The 22,564-nt window shown below is 39.3% G+C and overlaps 1 protein-coding gene across 3 annotated transcripts in view; it reads left to right on the top strand.

Moving 5' to 3' along the window:
• Window positions 1-22,564, top strand: part of Sdccag8 (SHH signaling and ciliogenesis regulator SDCCAG8) — a 202,421-nt gene that overhangs the window by 82,593 nt on the left and 97,264 nt on the right. For all 3 annotated transcript variants that reach the window (XM_060364754.1, XM_060364755.1, XM_060364756.1), the window contains one exon: window positions 12,428-12,570. In XM_060364754.1, the coding sequence (XP_060220737.1) occupies window positions 12,428-12,570 (143 nt within the window). The remainder of the gene's footprint in view (window positions 1-12,427; window positions 12,571-22,564) is intronic.

Genomic DNA, 22,564 nt, shown 5'->3' on the forward strand with positions numbered 1-22,564 from the left:
TCTAGAATTTTTTTTTCTTTTCTCTCCACCATAGTTATTGTAGATCCAACATGTTTTTCAAATGCTTTCAAAAGGACTAGGTCAGTTTAGTGTGAGTTTTGTTTTGTTTTTTAAATAGGAAGTGTCCAGATTCTGGCTATTACGAATAAAGCTGCTACGAACATGGTTGAACAAATGTCCTTGTTGTATATTTGAGCATATTTTGTATATATGCCTAGGAGTGGTATAGCTGGATCTTGAGGTAGCACTATTCCTAATTGTCTGAGAAAGCACCAGATTGATTTCTAAAGTGGTTGGACAAGTTTACATTCCCACCAGCAGTGGAGTAGGGTTCCCCTTTTTCCACGTCCACATGTGTTGTCACTTGAGTTTTTGATCTTAGCCATGCTGATGGGTGTAAGGTGAAATCTCCCTGATGACTAAGAACATTGAACATTTCTTTAAGTGTTTCCCTGCCATTCTGTGTTCCTCTATAGAGAATTCTCTGTTTAGCTCTGTACCCCATTTTTTTAATTGGATTGCTTGATTTGTTGCTTTTTAACTTCTTGAGTTCTTTATATATTCTGGATATTAGCCCTCTGTCAGATATAGGGTTGGTGAAGATTCTTTCCCAATCTGTGGGCAGTCGTTTTGTTCTGATGACAGTGTCCTTTGCTTTACAGAAGCTTTTCAGTTTCATGAGGTTCCATTTATTGATTGTTGCTCTTAGAGCCTGTGCTTTTGGTGTTCAGTTCAGGAAGTTGTATTGTCAATTTAAAATGGCAATTTTACTATTAGATGCATTTATTTTTATTGTTCCACCTGTGTATACATTGTGTGTGTGTGTGTGTGTGGGCATGTGTACATTTAGAAGTCAGAGTACAGCATTCTGGAATCATGTTATATGGGCTGTGAGATTTAACTAGCCATCCTGACAGCCTCCTAAAATTGTGTTAGTTTGTCTGAAGACCCAGTTCCAGGACTGCTTTCAATTGGCTACTCTCACTTAGGAACATGAATTGTCTTCATCAGCCATACCTCCTGCTTCTCTGCCCAGGGATTATGGCCCCATTCTCTTAGAAGAACAGCATGAGTCACAATTTCTTCTCAGCTCTTCTTTTTCCTCTTCTGCCTTCTCCTCCTCCTCTTGTTCTTTTTTTGTTTTTTGTTTTTTTTTTCTTCATTCTTTACAGTGAGATTTCCTGTACCCCAGGTTGGCCTTTCATTTGTGGCCTGGCCTGGCTTCTGCCTCCCGCCTCCCCGCCCCAGATGTTGGGATGACAAGTATAAACCACCGTGCCAGACTTTGCTTTTGAATCTTTTTATAAACTGACATTTCAGGCACTATTTCATTAAATACATTAAATAGCATAAAGTCAATTTAAATATATTACATACATGCATATGTAATATATTATAATTTATACTATACATATATTTCAAATATATGTCTATATTTAGATATTATATGCAAAACCTGCATACAAAGTTAATTTTATATGTTAACATTTTAAATGGAAAATGATTTCTCCCTCTATTAGATTGGAATGTTGAATATATTGCTAACAAATTCTTTCTAGAAAGTAGTTCCCATCTATTACTTGTTTGAGCCCTTTTGTTGTTTGCTTTAAGCATTCTAACATGGAGCTTTCTTTTATAAGCATAAAGCAGAGAAATGCAGACCAACATGAATCTCTTTGGTCATATCTGTTCACAGACAGTCCTATAAGACTATGATAGTCAGTGTCTCAGTATATTGTAGCATGTGAGACAGAACACTGTATTAAATAAGGAACTTCAAAAGATCCAGAGAGCTTTAAGTCTATTAACTTTGTAAACAAAGATCTTATGATATAGACATGAACAAAACAAAATCGAGAAACATTGCCCTGGATGGCATGGCACCAGCCCAGGGCATTTCTACTTGCTGAAACATTAAACTTAATACTTCTTGAAGTGTTGGGTGTCACTGAATACTTGGCTAGGCTGGGAATTTTAGGCAGCCGATATCTTGGCAGTTGTAGTAGACTCTGGATACTTGTGGTGGCAAATTCTAGGATCTTCACCAAAGACAAGAGTAAAGATTTTTATTGCCCATTTAACATAGGCAAGTATTACTGACCCCTTCGAATCTGCCAAAATATGCTATTAAAGTCTGTATTGTATTATATTTACTAAAATAAACTCAAATGTGTTTCATTCCAGTGGTGTATCATTTTAGGAAAGGGACATTTTATATGATTGAACTTACTCTTAAAAAATCTAAATTGTTCCTTGTTTGATAATCTAGAGAGATTTGCACATATTTATTTTTGTTTCTAGTGCCACAGTTTTCTCTTAGAGTGCAAACATTCACATTGACTTAGTTTGCTTTCTACTGCTGTAATAAAACACCATGACAAAAAGCAACCTGGAGAGGAAAGGGTTCACGTCAGGTTATAATTTGTTGTCCATCCTGAAGGGAAGTCAGGGCAGAAGCTCTAGACAGGAACGTGGAGGCAGGAACTTGGAGGGCGTAGAGGCCATGGAGGAATGGGCCTTACTGGCTCATTCTCCTTGGCTTGCTTGCTTGACTTTATTACACAAGCCAGGACCACCTGCCCAGAGGTGGTACCACCCACAGTGGGCTAAGCCTTTTTACACCAGTCATTAATCAAACTGGCCTGTAGGCAAGTCTGTGGGGGGGACTTTCTTAAATGAGAGTCTTTCTTCACAGATGGCTTCAGTTATGTCAAGTTGTCCCCCCTCCAGAAAAACCCTAACTAACCAGCACACGTACCTTTTCTCAAAAATTTTATGTAATTTTTCTCCCATTGTTGGGATAGGTTTTTTATTCAGATAGAAACAGATACACAAGTTAGTTTTTGTATGGAGAGGCTTTGATTTGATGACATTACATTTAGTATTGTGAGATACTCATGGGAGTATGCATGTGCTATGGACTGACAGATTCAGCAGACTCATGTCTTTCATGTCTTAGTTGTCCTCACTCACTGCACTAAGTCATGGTCAAAGTCCATGTACTTCTTCCATTACTATTGCTCCTTGAAACGGAAGGAGATAGTTTCACAGTATTAATGCTGCTTATTAATTCTTTGATCTTCTGAATAAAATGGATATTTAAGAATGAAATTATCCTTAGTCATCAGGGAAATGCAAATCAAAACAAGTCTGAGATTCTATCTTAAACCCATCAAAATGGCTAACATCAAAAACTCAAGTGATAGCACATGCTGGTGAGGATGTGGAGAAAAGGGAACATTCCTTCATTGCTGGTGGGAGTGCAAACTTTTACAACCACTTTGGAAATCAACCTGGTACTTTCTCAGACAATTGAGAATAGTGCTACCTCAAGATCCAGCTATACCACTCCTGTCCATATTAACCGAAAGATGCTCCACTGTACAACAAAGACATTTGCTCAACTATATTCATAGCAGCTTTATACATAATAGCTAGAATCTGGAAACAGCCTCAATGTTCTTCAACTGAAGAATGGATACAGAAATTGTGTTACATTTACACAATATGACTACTACTCACCTATTAAAAACAAGGAAATCGTGAAATTTGCAGGCAAATGAATGGAACTAGAAAAGGTCATCCTGAGTGAGGTAACCCAGAACCAGAAAGACATGAATGGATAATAGCCATATAATACAGGATAACCATACTACAATCCACAGACCTAAAGAAACTAAATAACAAGGAGGACACTAGGGAGGTGCTTAATTTTCATTCAGAAGGGCAAATAGAATAGATACCAGAAATGGTTGAAAAGAGGGAACAGGATGGGAGCCTACCATAAATGTCCTCTGAAAGATTCCACCCAACAGAGGATCAAAGCTGATGCTAAGACTCACAGCCAAACTTTGGACAGTGGGCAGGGAGTCTTAGGAATGATTGGGGGAATAGAAGGACCCAGAGTGGATAGTAGCTCCATAAGAAGACCAATAGAACCAGCATATATATGCCCATAGGGTCCTGCAGAGATTGATGTGCCAACCAAGGACCATGCATGGAGAAGACCTAGACCCCCTGCCCAGATATAGTAGATAGGCATCTCAGCCTCCATATGGGTTCCCTAGTTATGGGACCAGGGGCTATCTCTGACATAGATTTTTTTACCTGCTCTTTGATCGCTTCCCAGCAGTGGGGAGACATTGCCAGGTACAGAGGAAGAGGATGCAGCGAGTCCTAATGAGATTTGATTGGCTGGCATCAGATGATAGGGGAGGAGGACTCCCCCTTTCTGAAAAATAAAGGGGAATTGCGGGGGGAAGAGGGAAGTGGGACTGGGAGGAGACAAGGGAGACAAGGAGACAAGACTGGGTTGTAAAGTGAATAAATTATGAAAAATAAATTTAAATAAAAAATGAAATTATCATAGTATGTCGGGTTGCCGCCATTACAAGGTTGAAGACTGGAGAAGAAAGAATCAGTTTTGTTCAGGGATGAGCTCCGTAATAAGTTGCCCATGCCTGAGTGGTCAGCCCTGTTATGCTTAGGTGCATGCAAGCAACACTGAAAGGACTTGACAAGCAAGTAATTTTTCTCCCATTGTTGGGATAGGTTTTTTATTCAGATAGAATAAAAAACAATTTTTATATATAATAATTATATTATTATTATCCATTCTGGGATGTTCACTGGTGGGGTCTTGGGCAGGTCTTGTTCAGCCACCACAGCTGTTGAGAGGTCAAGAATACATCCCTGCATGTCCAGAAGACAGTTTTCCACAGCAGTCCACCCAGTCATCTGGTTCTCACATCCTTTCTGCTTCCTCTTCCTTGATGCTTCATAAGACTTGAGTAGTGGTGTCATGTTACAGTTTTTCATTTGGGGCTGAACATTCCATAATCACTTATTCTCTGTACTAGCCTCCATCCATTGCAAAGAGAAGCTTCTTTGATGAAGGATGTGAGATGCTCTGATCTAAATTTAAATAGCAATTAGCTACCATTTCAATTTAGAAAAATGGTAGTAGTAGGTTGTCTGCAGATGAGAGCAGCCTCTCACATGGGGTGTAATGGCCTACTAATTCATAGACTACCAAAAAGCCTGTGCCAGTTGTGGGATAGCTACTTTAGAGTTGCTGGACAGGGGTTTCTAAGACCTCTAAATCAATAACAGACATTATTATCATTGTTCTTGGTTGCCTGCCAGTACTTGAGAATAAGACACTTTGATGAACACTCTATATGATTTTATCACAGGAAATTAAGAAATGAAGCTGGTGTTGACCTGGATGCCTCTTCCCTGGTGGCTAATTCTCATAGTGTTAAGCATATTGGAGGTAGTCGGGTGGGGGTTATCAATGTCTCTACCTAGCTGCTAGTTACACAAACCACAGTCATGACTGTCCTGGCAAGATATCTCCAACCAACAGCTTAAGCCACAATAGGGAGGGAACTCATACCTGATATAACTAAATAAGACTCCCCATGATAAATGGTGTTATCAACAATCTGGAGAGAAATAGCCCTGATTCCATCATTCATTTTGAATTTTCCATTTGTTTCATCACTCTCTTGTCTTTTTACCCTTTCAGAGTTGAGTCATCTCTCCACCCCTCAGAATTATCTTATTTAATGCTACCTTTTTTTAATTTATACTTTTGGGTATCTTTATTTTCATCTGTGAAACTTGTCAATTTTAGTCATGTTCATGAAACTTTAACTACTCTTTGCCATGCATCATTTGAAAAACTTACTACATTTTTCTTTCATAGCTGTCCAAGATCACGTCTTCTTTGAAAATTTACTTTATCTAGGTTATTTTAATGCTTCTTTATATTTCTAACAATACTATATTCAAGATCTCTCTGTCCATGGTGGTTACAATGTATATGTATATTATAATATACATATGTATATGTATATCACACCTGTAAGATTGTTATATTTAAACTCTTTTAGGACATTGAAAGAATTAGGACATGATAGAATTAGGGGGAAAAGGACAGCAAATTTTAAAGAAAAATGTAGAGATAATGAATGACCTGGTATTGTGTCTACAGTAAGTCAGACTTATATTACTGAAACTGGAAAGCGTCCCACTGCCCTGTCCTTACAGCACAAATGAAGCTGTTATTAACTAGTCCAAAAGACAGAGCTCTCATCTCCGCTCTCATGCAGAGACTGCAGAGCTATGGCATCCTTATTTTTGCCCTGAGTCCACTAGCATGACAGAACAATGGGTGTAACTTTGGCTTAACCAAAACTGTTCATTGTTACAGTGTAAATGAGTCTGATTCATCTCAAGTGTCTTTCTTAGCCCAAGTTTATCTGTTTTGTGCACAGGTTTTGCCTGAGAGCCACATTAGCCTTCAGGAAGTGCTTTTGGATTCATTAGTGGCTATTTCTCCTAACATTATAGAAAGAGAAAAGGACATTTTAAAAATTCTTTAAGGAATATTTGCTTACAGTAGAAACTAATTAGAAGTAACTAGAAAAACAGAAGTTTCGCAGAAATACGTGAATTTGTTCTGGAAGGCTAATAAGATGCCAGTCCTACACTGGCTTTTACTGGCACGAAAATACTTCTTCAGTGGGAGCTGTGGTCATGGCTTTGTTTGCATGAGGAATGGTAATCATAGTATTTGAGCCAAGCCATCTGAATCTTATCATTTCCAGTAACCTGCTGTTTGTGTCTTCTACCTGTGCCAGGCTGTGAGCTGTGAGGTTTTTATTTTATGCTACGTCTAGGCCTGTTTAGAGAGACAGGGTGGTATAATAGAAAGATTGAGACTTGAAATCAGCCTAACCCAGTTTTCATCCCAGCTTCACACTATATAATCGTCTATAAGTTCCTTAACATCTGTGAGCTTCAGTCTTCTCACCTGTGAAACAGAAATAGAATGCTTATTTTTACAAGGTTGTCATGAACACAAAATGAGATTTTAAAATACAGAATGCTAAGACAGTGCCTGAACATATGGTATCAGTGTTTTCTCAGGCCCACAATAAAAACATATGAACCAGCATTACATGCCACCAACAATAGTAGCTGTGAAAAGGACCCCTAGAATGGGCTCAGCAAACCTTCTGTATCAGCTGCAATGAAAGGCATCACTGTGAGTCCTTTCTAAGATGATTCAGGGATCACTTATCCTTTTATTCACATAGAATCCTGCTTCCTCAGGAGGTCTTAAAAATAAATTGTTCTCTGCTCTACTCTGGTGCTGCCAGTAGAACCTTCTGTGGCAGTGAAGACATTTGATGCCTTGCCATGTAAAGTGTAGCTGTGGCCACTGCACAACTACAGCATGGCATTGCACGTAAGCGGTCCTGTTCTGCCTTTTACCTAGAGGGGCTTTAGGCTTCCTCTAGACAACATATCTTACAGGCTGATGATGTCAATCCTATCATCGTAAGGTCTTTAAACTGTCCCCTGGTATCTGCTGAGTCTCTGGTCAGTCTTTCCTTTCCCATAGATAACTGATACAGATGGTTCTGCATTAACGTTCAGTACCATACACTGCTTTACTTTCAAAAGGTGTTGTATTAATTTGACCACTGCTTTTTGAGTGACAAATTGACATTGCCAAATTATGTCAGCTTCAAAACCACAGGTTCTTCCTTCTAGTTGTGCAAGGATTTTTAAATTCTTGTCTTCCTACTCTTTACATGTTGGTCCTTTTACCACATTCTTGCCTTCTCTAATATTAAAGATGTCAAAACATGTTTTGAGACAGTACCTCTGTAATCCTGGCTGTCCTAGAACTCCTACAGACCTGTGGTCCTCCTGCCTCAGCTTTCTAAGTCATCTTTAGAGTGATGTATAGGCTGTCATAAAGCTCCTACATGGCAGTCATCCTCCTGCCTCAGCTTTCTAAGTAGCTGGGACTAGAGCTACATGCCACTATGTACCCTAGCAAAGAAGATGATACCTAATGTCTTATTACAAATCAGAAATAGTAATTTGTCATTTAAAATATGAATACCAGAGCTACAGAGATGGCTCAGTGGTTAGGAGTACTTGCTGCTCTTAAAGAGGACCTAAGTTCAGTTCCCAGCACCTGAATGTAGCTCCAGGTCTGGGGGATCAGACACCCTTTTATGACCTCTGCAGATCCAGGCACTCACATGGTACATATTCAGACTCGGAAGGAAAATACTCAGACACTAAAAAGAAACATTTCTAAAAACACGAAGAGAAATGTTAGACGAGCTGACAATGTGCCATAATGAATGACTGAATACAGTTTGACTTAGGTGATTATTTTGATAATATAATGTAATCAATAATAAAAATATAGATGTATATGATTAAGAAAAAAAATAACACAGTAAAGTCTCTCTTCATCATACCATATTGTCTGCTACTATTCTCACAAAATAACCACTTTTTAAAAATAATATTGTATTAATTCACCAAACGTCCTGTTCTCTCTTATAATTTTTTTTAAACCAATTGAATCTAGTTTGTGTTGCCCTAATACTCTTGGGAATGGCACCTGTCCTGGAGTGTGGTCAAACTGACCAGGGGTAGCACCCTTAAAGAAAACCGACTGTCCCTCTCTTAGCAGCTACCAAGTGACAGTAATTCCTCTACAAGGCGTGGAGCTCCTGCCCCTGCTTCCCTCCTTGGCTGGACCCTGTCTGACTCGAGCAGCACAGGTCTTGTGCATGCTGTCACCATCATTGTGAGCTTATAGGTGTAACTGCCCTATTATGTCTGGAAACTGCTCTTTCCTTAGTCACCTCTTAGCTCTGCCTCTGACTAACTTTCTACCCTTGCTTTAGCAAAGATTCCCGAGCCTTGTAGAGAAAAGTGCAATATGAATGTCTCACTCATGGGTGAGTACTCCACAGCCAGTTGTGGGTCTCTGTGTTAATTGCCATCTATTGCAAGAAGATTCTCTGATGGAAGTTGAGGAGATTCTCTGATATATGAATGTAGCTTATAAATCGTTGGCATAATGATGCTTCCTATATCAATTTAGCAGATTAACTACTCCCCTAAGGCCTGTGACTTACACAGCCCAGCCATAGGTTCAAAATAGTCATTCATAAGAGCTGCCACCTTTTGTCAATCTGGTGACTGTAATTCATGATTTCGTCTTCATTTTATTTTATTCTTTTGTTTCTGAGGATAGTGTCCCCAGCTGGGCACATGCGAGGCCAGTGTTTTGCCAGTGAGCTACACTTCCAGCTCTTGTGGTTATGATCGGAGGTATGTCTTTTGGTGAGGTGTAAAGCTATGTGGACCTCCTGTCACCCAGCTGGCCAAAAAATGGCCATGTCAGACTGCATTGTAGACATCAGGTTAATAGTGTACTTTGAGAGGAATGTACATTTGGCCTATGACCATTATTGGCCTTTCATCCTTCAGCCACTAATCTGCAGCCAGGAAACAGCCCTGACCTAGTTGGGTAAGGCACAGGGTTATCCTGCCAGTGGGAGCATGGCATTTCTGGCAAGAGGTTTCTCTTCTAACTGTTGGACTCGGTGCCATGGCAGGTTTTCCTGACTCAGGGAGCTAAGTGTTGAACCTCCATCCAACTGGTGAGATTATTTGTTGGTTTTCATTATCTGCCCCAGTGAGCTCCTTTGCTGGCACGTATAATCGGAAGCATCTTCCTAACAAAAAAGGAATTTTGAATTTTGAAAATAGAATAGATAACATTTTGTTCAGTTTATACCAAGACTGGCCTTTTATAGAGGAAAGAAAGGTTTATTGGATTAAATTGCTTTGTTGCTTGGTGGTGCTGGGATTGGAATCCAAGGCTTCACATATTCTAGGCAGGTGCTTCACTTTGACCTGCACCCTCAGCCCTTAATCAGGGAGGCTCAATCAGGTATCCTTTGCCAGGTCATTCTTTCCTGATCTCTTCCTTTCCAGTCTTCACCACAGTCTTGGGAACTAGCTCTGGTCATTACTTTGATCTTAGGTTAAAGAAAGTGTCTGAGAGTTGGGTGACTTGTCCAAGGTCACAGAGGTGAAAAGCGCTGAAGCTCTGATTTGTGTGTGCTCTCGAAACAGTGTTCTCTGCCTATAAGTTTGACTGAATTTCAGAGCAGCCGCTTTACTATGTGAGGATACGAAACAGCTGCTGTAAATAAAGTTCATGTATTGTTATGTAGAAACGCTTGCAAAAAATTGAATCTATTCTTTTTAAGGGAGTGTGGGATTTGCTTTCTTTCTGTCACTCTTTTGTATCCTCAGTGAAATAAACTAGTTTATCTATTTGCTCTCTATGTGTGTGTATATATATGCACATATAAATATGTATATACACATATAAATATATACTCACACACATATACACACACACAAACACATTTCTCTGTATGTGTGTCTAGGTCAGAGGCCAATGTCAGGTACTTTCCTCTATTGTTCCCACCTTATTTTTTGAGATAGGGTCTCTCATTAAACCTGAAACTTGTCAGGTGGATGAGACTGGCTGGCTCATAAACTAGAGTCCTGTCCTCCACGTTCTGAGATAGCTCTCCAGCAGATACATCTCCTTTTTTCTATTAAATCACCATTTGTCTTTTATATTTCTGTTTTAAGTCTCTCTACTTCTCCTGTCTGGAATATTGCTGCTATCTGTTCAGGGTTTCCCATCTGTCATTCCTTGCTGCCTAAAATTGATCATACACATTGATCCTGTTTTTAAAACTGAGCCTCTCAAATTATGTATCTGTTTAAGCCATTGTCTTCTACCATTCATAAGAAAATATAACCTACAGTTCATGGTCTCATATGGTGTGATCCCATCCTCCCACCCATGGGTTATTGGTGGCTTCACTTTGTTCCCACTTTTTACCCATGCTCATCTATCTGTCCATGCTGCTTTATGAGGCATGTATTTCTCTGTAACTCAATTTGTTGTTTTTTTTGTGTGTGTGTATGTTGTATTTTAATTGTCTGTGTGTGTGTGTGTGTGTGATCTACCACATGAATTGTTACCTGCTAAATTCAGAAAAAAAAAAGGGGGGAATTCTCTGGGTTGATCTTAATTAGCACAGATTTTTATAAATAACCTGATGTAAAAGCAAATATTAGGATTAGTTTTAATGCCAACACATAACTCCAATTCTAGACTTCTTTGCTCTTATTCATAAATTCTAGGCAAATAAAGCTTACTGATATTTCTATTAAGTCTTACAACCTTAGCTATGTTTGATTATAAGACTACAAAAATGTCAGTATAAATTTAATAACTTAAAATATTTTAAAGTAATTTAAGTGTCTTTGGTATTCCAATATGAAAGATAAAGAAACTTACTTCGAATGAAAATAATATGCCTTTAAGTATATGGATTTTCAAAAAATAAAACAATATTTCAGAACTTAAATCAAGTTACTTTATCACAGTGTTGGTAATACACTATTTTGATGGGATAAACTGAATAAAGAATTATAGATATAAGAAAAAAATGAGTCATTTGCTTCATCTTAGTTTATGTATGGAATGTAATTGGAAGTCACTCAGAATATTGATGACACCAAGAACATTTTAAAGTATGTGTAAATACTGTGCTAAAATGATCTGGTCAGACACGAAAACTTACTGCCTTTTATGCAGCAAACTTGCTTCTTACTTATTATGTATGAAGTTGAAAATATGCCTGAACGTTTTTGTTTTTCTTGTTTTTATAGTCTAATTTTTAATGTCCAGCTCCTTTGATTCTCTTAGTATCATAGATGTTCTGTGATGAATGAATATTTTTACGTTAATGTGTAAACTATCCAAAATATGTACAGTGTAAGTTTTTACTTTGAAACATTGGAGTATTAGTGGGGTAAGCAGTTTCTTTCTCAAACCAAATAGTGAACTATTGTGCATGTTCATACATGTTTATGTGGCCATGCTCAGTATTGGCAGAGTGTTCACATACCTGTCAACACAGGTGCTGACATGTAAAGTGCCGTAGTCTCGTGTGCTCAGGCCAAGGTCCTTATGCTGGTTCTGTTCCTAAACTGTTTACAAATATTATTAAACAGTGTGCTAATGCCTGTCTAACACTTCACATTTTCCTCAAAAAAAAAAATGGTTTTAGCCTTTAATTTTGTTCGTATGACATCCAAATAAAACTGTAAATCTTAGTTCCAGGAATTGAAGTAGAAATGTCACACATTTGATCAACATCACTGCCTGTATCTGGTCATATCTCTCAAATGATGTCACCCTTTTAGAGTTGGTATATGTAACCTTTTAGTGCAGGTTAGATTAAGAGAGTAAGCCTTTGCATGAAAGTAGGTGATCAATCATTTTCATGATTTACACTCAGTTTTATGTTTTAAATCACACTTCTCACAATCTGTAGTGACCTCATATATGTGCATTTGTGGATGTGATGATTCTCTTAAGCTAGTCTAAATTTTCCAATTATTTTTTATTGTTGTATGATTCATGGAAGAAATAAAAGTGAACTAATTTTGAGTTCAAGTGTATATATTTGATATGGAGTTTTTTTTCACCTTCTATCTGCCTAAGGAAATAGAGAAATTGAAACTAGAACTGAGCGAAAGCAAGCAGCACGTGGAGCAGGAGCAGCAGAAGGCAGCGCGGGCCAGAGAGGAGTGCCTGCAAGTAACAGAGCTGCTGGGCGAGTCCGAGTGCCAGCTGCATCTCACCAGGTATGCCCTAATCGCATTGTGCACCCAGCACCCAGGGCGTCCCACGGATTCCGCCACAGGCTTCCCGACAGTTGTTAGTGGGACTCTTACTCATCCCGTTCACACACAGCTTTCAGGCGTCTTACAGAAAGCGGAGATGTGGCAAGCAAAACACCCAGACACGTGAATGATGAGTGTGGCAGGGAGTCACTGATGTATTACAAAACCGTTTGTCTACAGTGCTCAAATATTTAAGTGATTCTTTATCAATATAAAAAGGTGACATATTTCTACCACCACCACCTCTCCTATTAATTCCACGTCTAATAGAAATGTTGAAATGAAGACTATGAGGACATGTGCTTAAAAAATAACTAGATTCTTCTGTCAGTGGTGAACGAGACAAAAAGAGGAGATGTGCTAAGAGCAGACTGAAATGGAGTTGATACAAAAATAAGGAATGTGTTTCCTGAGGAGGTGTAAAATTTAGATGAGAAGTTGATTGAGACTTTTGCTTTCAGATGGTTGTTATGAGCAGGTTTATTGCAGCAAGGTTTTGAATTGCAGTGTTTTCATCATGAGATATTGTGGTACATTTATCGTTGTTGTGAACTTAAGTGAACATGGAGCTCATTCGAAATTAAAATAGGACTCTGGGTTGCAAGCATTGTGAGTTTGCTGAATTAGAAACACACAAACACATGCACATGCGTGTGTGCGTACGTATGCACATACATAAACACACACAGAAAGAAAAATTCAGACGGAGAAGTAGACACTTCACTTCACCACTTTAGAGTCTTCTTCTCACTGTGGTATTTGTGCAGCTTTCAGTTTTACATCAAGCTCTGAGTTTGTTCAGTTCTCAGAGTGTCTCAGTTTTTAGAGGGAATTTTGTCTACATGTAATTCTATGATATTTAATTTAATTTACAAAATAGGAAAACACTGGTCTTCCAGTTACAGTACTATGTTGAATTTAAACTACGAAAGGGGAATGATCCCTTTTGCTTTAAATATGACAATGTAATTCTGAGCACGGTATGCTAACAGATGGAGAAAAGCACTACTTGAACAGCCTGCGTTTGGAGAAAAAAAAAATATTCTAGAGGTTGGTGAACCTCCCAAAGTTTTGGGTTAGTGCTAAGATGCCTCCAGTTCTGTTAAAATCAAACTTTGTTAAAAACATTTTGTTATGATAATCTTCCAAATGGTTTGACACCTTCTGATTTAATCAGCGAGAGAGGAGAGAGCAAAAGGGAAGAGAGACAAGAAAGCACTTAGACATGTCTGATCCCTGGGGAAAGCCCCAACAGATGAAACACTTTTATGAGGAAAAATGCTTAATATTGCAGAATAATAGCTGCTCTTTTAGTGCCTGTTTAAAGCATTGTCACCGTGGCACTGAGGACATGCTATTAACCCGGGTCCTGTGGTTATTTAACCCTCAAAATTGGAAACTTTAGCTTCATCGTGATAACGTTGCTAGTTTTCCTTTCTGTCAGACTTCTATTGAAAACCAGCCATTTGTGTGCCGCAGAAATGGGACAGCGTTTAATGTCTTGGTGTGACGGAGTGCTGCTGAATAAATATCAGTGCTGCTTTGCCCCTTTGCAATTCGGTCTTGTTCAAAGTTAATTTCTGGAGTCAGAGTCCATAGAGTTTCCCGGCGCTATCAGTTTGTACGATTTGACAAGATCAGCTCCTGCAAGTAGAGCATACTGAGACGCAGTTAGTGCTGAAATGCACGCGTGGTGACTAATTCCTTTGTTCTTACGAGAAAAGGTTGTGCCTGCTTCCCTGGGAGTCCTTCCTGCTGTCGTTTCACTTACACAGATTCTACAAATATATGAGCCCACTTAATAGCGATAAAGCCTAATTAACTGCTTTCAAGTGTAGTCCTTTACTAAGCATTTTATGCTTCATTTATGTTCATGTTTGATAAAAAACACAATCATAAGTTTAAAGATGACAGTTAAAAACTTAAGGGAAGCAGATACATCACTCCTTGACACTGAAAATCAGCCTTGGCTTTTGGGCTGAGAATTTCTGGTATATGTATCTTTCTAAAATTTTTACCCTTGCCGTTTTTTGTTCATTTGGTATACCCAGGAGTGTAACTGGGAGGCAGGGCATCTTTTGTTTTTGTGTAGGTCAGCTGAAGTACAGAACTCCCTGCAAGTAAGCATTTCACCATTCACTCTCAAACATTTTGACTGACACATTCTAATCAAATTTTAAAAAATAAATATGAAAATCATAAGATGATGGAGAAATAATGATTCAACTCTATATAGGCAGAGATAATTTTAAAACAAGAGGAGAAGTCTGTAGAACATTCTGAAAGAATCATCTACAACTTTTGATATTTGTCCTTAACTAATTTCAAATTGCATTAAAATTGGAAAAAAAGAAATTCAGCCTTGCTGGGCAGTGGTAACACACACCTTTAATCCTAGTACTTGGAAGGCAGAGACAGGCAAATCTCTGAGTTCTAGGCTAGCCTGGTCTACAAAGCGAGTTCCAGGACAGCCAAGGGTACACAGAGAAATTATGCATTGAAAAATTAAAAAGAAAAAGGGGAAAAAAAATCAGCCCTTATTTAAGGAGCTAGCTGGTAAGTGTAATGTTTAGTTGGTTCACATTTTTTTAGGTTTTAAGTACTTTGCTTATCTTTAAGCATAGAAGAAGAAAATAAGAGTCAGTTTCTGCCCTGTCGTTGCTAAAGGAAACCCTAAGCTAAAGGAGTCAGCTCCTCTGTAGAATTGCAGAGTGTTACAACAATGCAGTGCTGCAAGTAAGGGCTACTGCAGAAATACGTGGAAAGGAGAATGCGCTAGCTCTGCACTGCTGGTAAAAACAATAATGAAAGATGCTATGGCCAGGGATGTTTGGTAGAGCTCTTAATAAACAAGTTTATGTTAACAGTTCCAAAGAGGGAAAAGATAGGATAGATATCCTAGATAAAGGACCAGCATATGCAAAGATACAAGTGTGGAGAAAATGTAAACTCTGGTATGAGGTTTGGTGGGGAGCAGGAGCGAAGACCACAAAGATTCTCAAGAAGAGACCAGAGGAAGTGTGATGGGCCATAGTGTGGTGGTTCTTAGAGGGACTGTCTACTCTGATACGCTCAACTGTCAACAAGATGGGCACCCTGAATTAGGATCTTTATGCATCATTGTGGACAATGAGCTTGGAGAAAAGAGCCTGGTTAGGCCAGAACCAGCATCTAAAGCTCATGGGCCACATCTGGCCTGATGTTTGTATGACAAATGCATGAAGAATAGTTTTATACTGCTTTAAATTAATAATTGGAGCAAGTCAAAATAATCTTATAATACATAATCGTATGTAAATGAATTTTTGTGAAACCTAACCACAATTATCCTTGTGTGTAAGGGATGACTGTGATACCTGAGCCCTCAACTGCTTCCTATTTGGCCATTTACAGAGAAAGTTAAATTCCTTGGGCCTTTCAAGGGAGATGTAAATAGAGTGCCAACCAGGGCAGATGCAAATGTGTATTTTTAGAAGATGAATGAAAAGTATTTTGAAACTGAATGAGGAAGAGAAGGTTTTGGGGGTTCCATCAGAAAAGAAGCATAGAATTCCAGGGCTTGATAATGAAGGCTGGGACCATGGCAGTCCACATTGGAAGGGGAGTCATGTGTTCAGGCAGCATTTTTTAGAGTAACAAGTAACAAGGAAACATTAAAAAGGACTTCATTGTTTCTAGTTTACACTGATTGGATGATCCTCAGATTAAACCAGGAAACATAAAGAAGTAACAGAAGAAAAGAATATATTATATTGGAAAACCTGAGTGTTGATGCCAGTGTAGCTTTTGTGTGAGGTAAAAGATTATGTTTAGAATTTTAGATCTACATGCTTCCACACAGAGATAGTTAATTAGATAGATAGATAGATAGATAGATAGTTGGATGAGTGGATGGATGGATACATACATACATACATGCATATATATATATATATATACACACACACACATATACATAGATAGATACATAGATGGATAGATGGATGAACAGACAGACAGATAAGGGACCAGTATATACAATACATAAATATGGGAATGTGTTGAAAGCATTTCAGGGAAAAAAATGATCTTTGTTTTTGTTGATGTTTATTTTGGCCATATGCATCCTATGCATGCACCCTACCACAGAAATACAATCCTGTTGTATTTCAAGGATGCTGTTTTTAAAGTCCAGTGGAAAGGAGCCACTGGCCAACAAAAGTGAGATGGGGTCTTTCAGAAAAGAAGAAAAATGATTTGAGCCCTAAGGGACATCACAAAGGGTGTCTAGGACTGTGAAGATAGACCTTATACTATAGTGTGGCTTCTATGACTATGGAGACAAATCTGAGTTATAGTGGGGTGTCTAGGACTGTGGAGACAAACCTGGGTTTAGTGAAGCATTTATGACTAGGTTTGGAGACAAACTTGGGTCATAGTTTCTCCTTTTTAGTTTTTTAGTCTTTTGACAAATACTTAATTCTTTAGGTCTAGTTACTTGTAACATGAACTTGTATTCACTTTTTATTGTAATTCTGGTAGCATGCCTAGCTGATTTACAACCTATGCTTAACCTATGCTTAAATTCCTATTTCTGAGCACTTAGATTGCTTCAAATGTCCTTTGCATAAGATGTTTTCTTAAGTTTCCCTTCACAGGGATTTCTTAGAACTGTCACTCATCTTTCATTCCTGCTAATTTCCCAACAGGACTTATGGAGAGAGTCACCTAGTACTTGTCCAATTTCTAGCTAACCCTTGCTAGGAATATTCACACACCACTGTCTTGACTGCCATCTTACTCTCAAGGCCTTCTGGGCCACACTGCCTGTCCCAGAGAGCCACATCACTTAGCATGGACATTTAAGTGATTCTGGCAGACTCTGGCCTTCCCACTTGCTTCCTCCCCACTAATCCTCACTGCTGATTTCCAGCCAGATGCAGCCCGATACAGCAACCTTTATAGTGCTGGGCCCTTCTCTCTATAAGTAAAACACTTCAGTGGCTTCTTCTAGCCTAGCTATAGCCCTACCTTCTTTTCAGGATTTCACTGAATCATATTTTTCCTGCTGTAGCCCTTTCCTCTCCTGATTTCTCCAGTCCTCCTTGAGGGAACTCTCTTAGTGTAAGAGTATACTCATCTTGGTTTCTGGTTGGTGCCATAATAGACTTTAGAATAAAGTTATCACCAGAGACGCTAGTGAGCACTCCCTGAGCCCCAGTGCTGTGCTCCAGGAACTTGCCACAGGCCAGCTGTGCTGTCTTTGTGGGAGCATCAGTAGATGTAGGTTTTCCTAGGTTCCAGAGAAGTGCAATGAGTCATCTAAGGTCATTCAGCTGATATGTTGTTATAGAAGCAGATTTTGAACCCCAGTAATTTGCCTGCCAAGCTCATCCCTTATCCATGAGGCTGTAATTCTATGTAAATTGCTAGGGAAATGGATAAATGTAATTGTTCCCAAAGACAACTGAGAAAATCAGTAACGCTAATTTGTAATAGAAATAAGTGTTCAATGATCCTTCATGTACTGATAGGAATATCCATCACTACAGTTGGCTCTTGTTGTGGCCATTTCCTTTAGCCCTTTATTGGCCATTTAACATGTTTGTAACGAAACTGTCATTCTCTTGGACATCAATTTTTCCAAGAAAAAAAGAGGCTTCTACAGAAAAATTGAATTCCCTTTACATATTTATTTTATAAATTGACATTTTCAGAACTACAAGATTTGAATCCCTCCACCAGATGTTGTGTATATATGACAGGTTAATTTGTGGCAAAACCCTCTAGGGCACCCACTTCTGAATACTTGTGTGACTTGTTAGCTACTTATAGGGTGGGCTCCCTTCCACAGAACTGTCGTACTTCATTGACATACCCTCTTTCAAATTCTGTATCCTTTTCCTCATATATGACCTGGAGGGAAATTCCTGTAGGAAGCCTTGGACCTGAATTGCCCTAAGTGCAAATGGAAGACATGCCTAGAATTAAACCTGCGGACTCCTCCTTTTGTCAGCTTGACTGCCAGGATAGTTCTTATTTCTCCTTATACATATGCAGTTTTTCAAAGAATTCTCAGAGCAGCAATCTAAGAGAGAAACTAATAAATGGTCATTGTGCTCTGACCTATTTTTATGACCCATATGGGAAGATCTGACCTCTGACCTAGACAGATAAGATAGCAAGTTGCACTTGAGCTTTTATGTTGTTTTGAAGTTGAGAAAAGCTGCAGCAAGGGAGTCACAGGCTATATTCTGCTGTGATGGACAGGTTAATTGGGACAACAGGTGATTAAGACTTCCTAGAACATTCTGGGACATTCAGCTTTAGATAATAACTGCTACAAATGCCTTCTTGAGTTAGGCTGCTCAAACTACCAGCATGAGTCAAGACTCTGAATTCTTAGAAATTCTCAATGAAAGAAATACAGCAAGTGCGGCTGGCCTTTTGCTTTCTTGTACTGGGAACTGGCAGTAGCACCAAAGCGGTGTCATACTGGAGTCATCCTTGGTGGAGCGCTCCTTGTTTGATGATAGCTCATTCTTTCAGATTTTTCCATCCTATGGATCGAATACTTCATTCTGAAACTGAATATAAAAGGGGTGCCTTTGATTTCAAACTTCAAGTATATGGCTTCCCAAGCTTCACTTTCAAAATCTTCAATTCTAGGATCACTCTCTTAGAAGCAAAGTGTGTCTGTATGCACATGCCTGCCTTGCGATATGGTGGTCTACAGCTCAGGGAAGCCACAGGGAGCCAGGGGAAAGTCATACTTTGACTGAGGAAGTTCTTTTACTAGAGGAAGGTATAAAGGATCCTGGGTAAGGAAAGAGCAGGTGTTTGCTCCATTGTCCCTGTTAGGGTTAAAATATGATCACTAATTATTCCTTTGCCTGAGAAATGGTTTGGAGTAGGAAGAGGGGAAAGAAGAGAGATTCTATGTTCATATTTATCTGATCCTGATATTGCCCCATTGCCAATATAAATCCAAAGAGGCATGGCCAGTTCACAAGGTTGCTTGGTTGTTTAGTTTAAAGAATGAACTCTCTGCAAGAAGCAAGAGGTAAAGAATGCAGTGAGCATGTGCCGCACACTGCCTGGTTCCCTACAGCAGTGTCTGCTTGCTGCTGGTATATGACGTGAGAAACATAAACATTGTGTCAGTATAGAAACTAATCTATCTCTGTATAGACACATTTATTTTTCCCCTTCTTCCCTCTCCTTCCCTCCCTTCTTTTCTTACTATGTATTAGAGGTTGCATTCAGGGCAGTATGTATGCTATGCACACAGTCAACTACTAAGCTATATATACCCATAACACCTATGTAAATTTAAATTGCAACAGTCGGTGATGAATGAGCTTTTTAAAAATGGGAATGGGTATCTTTTTAAAATTAGTATGCAATTCATTGTATTGCATTTTATAAAGTAGTGTTTTTCAAATGATCAGGAATTCCAAACAAACTTGTTTAATCATAAGATGTTTGAAGTGCTCTGTGTCTCAGTGCTAACATTGAGTTAGAGAGCAAGCTTTAGTAGATAAAGATGAATCTTGTAGGGAAAAGCTTGAAATTACAATAAGGAAGGGGGCAGGGTTTGAAATGGCCCATTAGATGCCACAATTACACCAAAAGTATTTGTATGTGTGTGTGTGTGTATGTATATGCATAATTCAGAGATAGATTTACTTTGAGACTTTGAGAGTTGTGAAATTCTCAGCTCAGGGTCCAGGACCTAGCCCTCTCTTATTTCCAGTCCCCTAACACCAAGCTTGGCATCAAGTGTTTAGCATAAACTTACCTCTCTGCTCTTTACTGTTAAGAAAAACAAAACAAACAAATAAAAAACAAAAACAAAAACATGAGAAAGAAGTGCGTTTATCAGTTGGCTTATGTCACAACCCCGAGCTTCACTGCCTCATTTGAGGAAGACACTGTAGCATCAGTGTGTTTCTTGATGTTCCACGGTTAACTTCAATTTTTTCCTCTTGAGTTTTATTCAAGAATTTTTAGCCTAAAGTTTCCATTTAAAAGTTAAGCTCATTTTCCCCCTCTTGTACTCTTTTCATGAATAAATTAAGCAGAGAACGTGTCAAAAATAATTTTAAATGAATATATGTGCAACCAACATCTTCAAGGCTCAAAATAGATGGCCTTGGTGCTGTTATAAATTGCATCCTCTTTTCCTCCCCCACCCACTATCAGGGAAAGCAGGCTGTCAAAGAGCCAGGAAAAGAGAGGCATTCCATTTTGCTCTGGTGGACACCACTCTGCCTGTGCGTGGTCTTTCCACCTGTCTGACAGGCGAGACACCCCGGTCTCAGTGTGGCCTGGGGCAGAGAGGCTTGAGTCTGAGGCTGCCAGCAAATGTGTGTCTGCAGGTTCTGCTCAACATTCCCTGGCTCGCTCCTCTCAGTTCCGCGACGCCCAAATGTGTGTGCAATGAAAATCAACGCTGGGGATGCTCCCTTCTCCCCTGCCACACAGGCCCACAGCCTGGAGCATGGTGGCGGCAGCAGCCAACTCATTTTCTGAAGAAGCCCAGAGGAAACCGAGAAAGTATTGCCCACACCACTCGCCTGACTCAACAACAACGAGCATCAAGTTCAATGAAAATAGAAGGGAAAAGGCAACAGCATGCTGTTAGTATAGTGCTCTCAAGTCAGAACATCTCTAAAAGAAATTTCTGCCTTCCGATATTGTTGTAAGATAAAAGGAGGGAAGAAAACAAGCAAGCACAACTTAATATTGTTTAATTTCTTCCCAACCACCTCCTTCCTTCTACGTGTATTTGTTTAGTAGGCCAATTATTAGGCATTAGTCATTTTTTTTAATTTAATAGCTACACATTTATTATACAGTGAGTCATTGATTGATAAATCTAAGACATGAAGCATATTAAAACCCCCGAGATGGTTTAAGAGGTTCGAAAATTTTTCAGTCATCTCAGTGACCCGACAGAAACTAAAGTCTTTATCACAGGGAACATACTGCTACCCAGTGAGGCCATGTATGCAGTTGGGGGTGAGTGGGGTACAGTCATTTTCAGCTTAGCAAGTATCAAGTTGGTAGGTTAAAACAATATTTGGGAGCAGCCTGTCAAGCAGGCCTCTAAGTGAGGTCTGTGTGCCACGGTGGCTCTGTGTGGCTTCCTCCAGCATTCTCCCCATCATCTCAGAGAGGACTGGGTATCTCTCTCATGTCCTGGAATATACAGGAAAAGATGGGTTGCTTAGGTTTTGAGGTCTAGGAGGGATTCCTTCTCCAGAGAAGATACTACAGGAAGTCAGCCTCGGAAACTTTTTGTTGTCTTTACCAGAGCCTGTTTCTGCCTAAAGATTTTCCAAAAGAATAGACCCAGAGGTAGAGGGGTAATTTTATATGAATGCACCTCTACTAGTGCAAGTCATCTACAGAATAAATTATCATGTCGCTATTGGTATATTTGAAGGGGTGGAGGGCTGGTAATTTGGGTTGCCTTTGCCGGCTATCCATGTTCTGTCACCTTGAGGGAAACTTCCACCTGCACTTCATCTGCTACACATCTTAACTGTGTCCTCATGAGGATGTGTGGAAATGTAAAGTTATGTGAACACAGAGTTCTGTAAATCAGAGGGGTTGTGCATCTGTCTCTCCAGGGACTTCAGTGCTTTAAAATGAATTTATGTAAAATGAACTAAGTAGTTGCAACAGTGTTGAGTCTAGAAAACTTGAGGCCAAGTGGTGGCATGATCCATTACTCCAGTTAGCCCTCTTTGGCAAGGTTGCAGTATTGACAAATTAAGGCCACAAAGAGTCACTTCTTATTTTCTTTAGAAAGACTATGTACTTTCTATAGTGTTTCATTTGAGAGGGAAAGCCATCCGCCCCTTCCTGATACCGTCAGCAGCATTGCGACCTGTGGAGAACACTGACGGCATGGCTGTTCTTTCCCTGTCCCTGAAAGGAGACATTTATTCAGAATCCTGCCTTAGTG

This window comes from Meriones unguiculatus, chromosome 11 (assembly GCF_030254825.1).
Source record: "Meriones unguiculatus strain TT.TT164.6M chromosome 11, Bangor_MerUng_6.1, whole genome shotgun sequence".
NCBI classification, from domain to species: Eukaryota; Metazoa; Chordata; class Mammalia; order Rodentia; family Muridae; genus Meriones; species Meriones unguiculatus.